The 6000-nt window shown below is 48.9% G+C and overlaps 1 protein-coding gene across 1 annotated transcript; it reads left to right on the top strand.

Moving 5' to 3' along the window:
- Positions 1–530: 530 nt before the first annotated feature.
- GPR119 (G protein-coupled receptor 119) lies at positions 531–1532 on the top strand. Its single transcript, XM_043973671.1, has one exon. It carries the CDS (start codon positions 531–533, stop codon positions 1530–1532), a length of 1002 nt encoding a protein of 333 aa, XP_043829606.1.
- Positions 1533–6000: the final 4468 nt, after the last annotated feature.

Below are 6000 nucleotides of genomic sequence, written 5' to 3'. Positions count from 1 at the left end.
GTGAAGAAAAGAAGCGGAAATTTAGCTCATGTTGTAGAGGAGGAACGAGCCCGATTAGAGTCAATTGCATCTTCAAACAGACACAAGACTTGACAAGCGGCCCCATCCCTTGAAGCAGCAATGATGAGAGGGAGTTGGAGTGAGACAGTTTGTACCTGGTACTTCGGAGTTGTCTAGTTACTTGGCTATGGGAGGGGGAGGGACTAGCCCAGGTTGGGGGTGGGGGGAGTAGGGGGAGGAGGACCAGTCTGCACTGGGATTGTTGCCTTCAGAGAGCGGGGGAGGCGGGAGTCGGAGGACTGAAACTGCCAGTGACCCAGCTGACTCCCACAGCCCTGTAGAAAAAGGAAAACTCAGTGAGAAGATCCTTAATGAGGAGCAGAGAGCAGGAGGTGGTGGCCAGCCCTGCAGCAGCTCTGTGGCTCTGAGGAATTCTTTGAATCGGGCAGCTCACAAGGGCATGGGGCCTTTGCTCCCTGCACCCTGAGACAACAGAGCAGAGAGTGAGCCTACCTTCGGGGCCAGAAGCCATGGATTCCACCTTCTCTTTTGGGGTGATCCTTGCCACCCTGGCCTGCCTCATCATCGCAGTCAACGTGCTGGTGGCTGTGGCAGTGTTTCTGCTGATCCACAAGACCGACAGTGTCAGCCTCTGCTTCACCCTGAACCTGGCTGTGGCCGACACCCTCATTGGCGTGGCCATCTCCGGCCTCATCGATGACCAGCTCTCCAATCCGGCCCATTCCACCCAGAGGACCCTGTGCAGCCTTCGCATGGCCTTTGTCACCTCTTCCTCAGCTGCCTCCGTTCTCACCGTGATGTTGATAGCCTTTGACAGGTACCTGGCCATTAAGAAGCCCTTCCGCTACTTCCGGATCATGAACGGGCCACTGGCTGGGACCTGTGTGGCTGCCCTGTGGCTGGTGTCCTATATCATCGGCTTCCTCCCACTGTGGGTGCCCTTCTTCCAGCAGAGCACATACCAGGGTCCCTGCAGCTTCTTTGCTGTGTTCCACCCCCATTTCGTCCTGACTCTATCCTGTGGGGGTTTCTTTCCGGCCCTGCTGCTCTTTGTCTTCTTCTACTGTGACATGTTCAAGATCGCCTCCCTGCACAGTGAGCAGATCCGAAAGATAGAGCATGCAGGAGCCCCGGAAGGCCACTGCCCTTCCTCCCGGGTTGTTGGCGACCTCAAGGCTCTCCGGACTGTGGCTGTACTCATTGGGAGCTTCACGCTGTCCTGGGCCCCATTCCTCATCACCGGTATCGTGCAGGCTGCCTGTCAGGAGTGCCAACTCTACCAAGTGCTCGAGAGGTACCTGTGGCTGCTCGGTGTGGGCAACTCCCTCCTCAACCCACTCATCTATGCCTACTGGCAGAAGGATGTGAGGATGCAGCTCTACCATATGGCTGTGGGAGTGAAAAAGAAATTGGTTTCCCTCTTCTTCCTTGTCTTCCCCCAGGATCCTGGCCCAGGGGAACCCAGGGATAATTCCTGCCATATCGTCACTATCTCCCATGCCCACCTGTAGGGCTGAATGGGTAAGGCAGAGAAGCTTGCAAATATCCCTGGGTCAAGTCCTGGCTCTGTCACTTCCTAGCTATATGCCCTCGAGCAAGTCCCTTCCCCAGTCCGGGCCTCAGCAAAATGAGAACTTGGCAGATGATTTTTTGGGTTCCTTCTACTTTGGACAATCTATGATTCCCGGTGTGTCCTAATCTCCTGAGATTCTGTCAGACCCTCTCTTCCTTCCTTCCTCCGGCCCTAGAACTGGAAAGGCCAGAAGCTATATCCACTCTAGCTGGGGGGAATTAAACCCCACTGTCATTATCATCTTCAGTCTGCCTGAGGAAGGGTCCCTGACCTCTGCCCCTCCAAATCCCAGTAGCCATCAGTTGGGATATGCCAGTTTCTCCTCCTGTCAAGGGAGCCTGGCCATTCACTCTGGGCCCCTGCAAAGTTGGCTGTAAATCAAATTTACTTAAAAGGATCCTTGCAGAGAACAAGGATCACCCCGGGTTTATCTTGTCAATGGAGATTTTCATTTTGTGTATTTGTATAAGGATGTTTGTACCAGCAACCTATCCCCAGGTTTCTCCCAAGCACTGTGCCCAACCTCGAGGTACTCAGAAAAAGTGTCTCCTCGGGGCAAACTGGCTTTCCTCAAGTGTTCCCCCCTTTCCCCTTCCCAAATTCACCGAACCTCTCCTCCATGACTAAGGAGTGAGTCCCTGAGATGTTTCCTGCCTGCTGCTGGCCCACATCAGTGATATGTAGCTGGTGGGTGCTCAATAAATGCTTGTTGCCTTCAATGCAGTAATGCCTGTAGGAGCCTTAACACTCAAAGCCCAGGGAATCAGGACGACGGGGAGAGAGAAGGAAGGGGGGAGGTTCGGGGGGACTCGCCGCCACAGCGTCACCGCTGCAATCCACACCTCTGAGCCGCTCAGTACCCACCTAACCCGGTCTCCCCCAGAACCCAACATCTGTGTTCACACCAACCTCTTCTCCATCAGTTGCCTCCCTCTGGAGCAAGAGCAGGCTCCTCTGGGGCTTCCAATGCACATCTCCCCCAACCACCCCTGAGGACTTGAGGCACCCTCTAGAGAATAGAGTGGGGAGGCACCCTGCTGCCTGGGAAACACCTGAGAATTTTACATTAGACCTGAGTTTCTCCAGTATATAGAAATGCAAGGAGGGCAAAAAGAGACTCCCCCGCCCCCACCTCCCACCACCCATCCCACTGGCTGATTCTGCAGTCCCAAATCTAACCATTTTGCAGGTACATGAGCAGTCTCAGTGGCCCATTGGCCTGAAGGAGATTCAAAGACTAGTCAGTGAGGAAATGTGGATTTCTGGGAGTTGGGGGGTGGGGGATGACGGAGGGAGGGGTGACCCATGAATTCAACTCACCACCCTCAGCCCCAATATATAAGACTGACCTCTGTCTTCTCCCAGTCTCCCAGTCTTCTCCTACAACAGAATCCAAAAGGATGGGATTCTCAAAGTCAGTAATCGTCACCAGCAGTTTACATTTCATTGTAAGAACTCTCTCTTCCAGTGGGACCCAAATCAGTATCTCCCAAGTCCTTAAACTGAACTGTCTGTCTCCCAGGAAGGCAGCTGAGCAAATAAGCAGGAGAGGAGGCAAGGGGAAGCAGGCTTTAGAGGCATTTTACCACAGGGAGGAGTAATCCCTTTTTGTTGAATTAGGCTTCAGAGCCAAAGCTCCTTTGATAAGGGCAAACCACCCTTAATCTGACAACTAAATCAGCAAGGTACCAGATGACCAAATCCACGGAGTACTACAGTGGAAAGTACATAGGCTTTGCAGTCAGAAGACCTGGATTCAGATATGACCTTGGGCCTGTGACTCTCCCTCTTTGGGCCTCAGTTTCATGAAAAGCTATATAAAATGAGGGGGTGGGAGTGGACTTGACCATCTCTAAGACCCCTTCCAGCTCTCAATTCTCTGGTCCTATAATTTTAAATATTAGGGACCCTCAGGACAAACTAGAAAATTCTACTTAAAGGTGTGGATCTGCATGCACCCCCTCACACTGAAAATAAGCAGCTCTGGATTACAAAGAGTGGCTCGAAAACTGCATTGGAGAAGGGGGGGAGTTTGGGGGAGGACGATGGGAACTTGAAAGTTAGCACACAAGGCTGATGACTGTACACCTGGCCTGAAGACACCAGCATTGGGAACATTGTGTTTAATAACCACTAAAAGCTGAGGTACAGATTATGCCAAAGAAATCTAATGGCTTTCTTTGACGAAGACTCTTTCCCAGACAGAGGGTGAACACTGAGATTTTATCAGGCACTCAATGTGCAGTCACCAAATGAACTTACAAAGAAACAACTTTGTTTTTTCTTCAAAAAAGTCAGATCAAAATGACTTAAAAATGGGCTATGACCTCGTAGGAGTAACATGAGTCTGCTATAGTATAAATAATAATAATAATAATAATAATAATGATGATGATGATAACAAAAGCTGACATTTACTGAGTCCTACAAGGTTTTCGTGACACCCCCTATCTACTTTCTCACTTGATCTCCAAGACCTTCGGACATGGGTACTCTTCTTTTGTTTTGTTTGGTTTTTTGTGAGGCAATTGGGGTTAAGTGACTTGCCCAGGGTCACACAGCTAGTAAGTGTCAAGTGTCTGAGGCCGGATTTGAACTCAGGTACTCCTGACTCCAGGGCCGGTGCTCTATCCACTGCGCCACCTAGCTTCCCCTGGGTACTCTTCTTTTTACAGATAAGGGAAGTGAGCCTAAGAGAGGTTAATGGACTTACCCGGGATCACACAGCTGATAAGTATCTGAGATGGAATCCTAATAGCAAATCTAATACTCTCTCCACTACACTCTGCTGCCTATTCTGTATCTAAAGAGGCAACTTGGGGTCCTAGTGGCTAGATTGCTAGCCTGAGAGCCAAAGAGGCATGGGTTTGAATCCTGCCTAACTTTTCTCAGCCTTAATCTGTAAAATTTTCCAGATGAGAAAACTGAGTCCCAGAAGGATAAAGTGAAGTTACATGGTCAAGGTCACAAAGCTGGTAAGTGGAATGACCAGAACTAGAATGATCTTGAGACACCCAAACCAGAACTCTTCCCCATTATACATATCAAGAAGGAAGCAATCTTGAAGGAATTGAAACCTTCAGTCTTCTGAGCATGCTGTTCAAATTTGCAAATCAGAAAGCTGAAAGGGGTAGGCAGCTAATACTTTGGACGATAGTTCAATTCCCAAAAGATCTCAACAGGCTAGAACACTGTGCCCAATCTCAGAAGATGAAATCGAATAGGGATAAATGTATGGGTTTCCAAAAATCCACCTCCCAAGTACAAGACAGAGGACGCGTGATTAGCCAAAAAGAGCCCTTGCTCTGAAAATGGACTGGGTACTTTAGGACATTACAAGTTCAATATGAATCAACTGGATGATCTGGGAGCCCAAAGGGCTAGTATGATCCCAGGCTTGATGGGGCAAAGTGTCTAAAATGAGGGAGATGACTGGCCCACTCTCCTCTGCTTTGGTCAGATGATAAAAATAGAGGAGAGAGTTCCTGTCTTATCACTGTATTTTATCACTGAGAAGCTGAAGAAAATTCAGGTGAAGGTGCCCACAAAAGCAAAAGGCTGCCAGGTGGCATCATGAAGATCAATTAAAAGAACTGGCAAGGGGGCAGCTAGGTGTCACAGTGGATAAAGCACCAGTTCTGGATTCAGGAGTACCTGAGTTCAAATCTGGCCTCAGACACTTGACACTTACTAGCTGTGTGACCCTGGGCAAGTCACTTAACCCCCACTGCCCAGCAAAAAATAAAATAAAATTTTTAAACCCTGAATATTAAAAAAAAAGAACTGGCAATATTTAGCCTGGAGAAGCCTTAGGAAAAACACAGTGGCTGTCTTCGGGTAGTTGAATGGCTATTATGGAAAAGAGGTAATTTACTTGTTCTCCTTAGGGTCAGAGGGCAGAACAAGGAATAATGTGAAAGTCAAAGGGTTGGAGAAGAAGCATATATATAGGCTTGATAGAAAAGGGAAAACTTGGGGCAGCTAGGTGGCATAGTGGATAGAGCACCAGCCCTGGATTCGGGAGGACCTGAGTTCAAATCCGACCTCAGACGCTTAACACTTATTACTAGCTGTGTGACCCTGGGCAAGTCACTTAACCCCAATTGCCTCACCAAAAAAAAAAAAAAGAAGAAGAAGAAAAGAAAAGGGAAAACTCCTTAACCATTACAGCTGGCTAAAAGGAGAATGGGCTACCTCAGCGGGCAGTGGGTTCCCTGCCCCCTCACTAGTTATTCAAGCAAAGGAAGAATGGGCCCTTTTCAAGATGTTTTAGATGGGATTCTTGTTTGGGTTTAGGTAAAACTAAAAGACCTTCTGAGATCCCATCCAACTCAAGAGGTTCTGTCAGCTAGTCAAATAATAGCAAAATATTAGTCTTCTTGGGACAACTAGGTGTCGCTTCAGTG

The sequence above is a fragment of the Dromiciops gliroides genome, chromosome X, assembly GCF_019393635.1.
Source record: "Dromiciops gliroides isolate mDroGli1 chromosome X, mDroGli1.pri, whole genome shotgun sequence".
NCBI lineage: Eukaryota > Metazoa > Chordata > Mammalia > Microbiotheria > Microbiotheriidae > Dromiciops > Dromiciops gliroides.
Note: the sequence above shows the minus strand (reverse complement) of the source record. Positions and strands in the feature narration are given on the sequence as shown.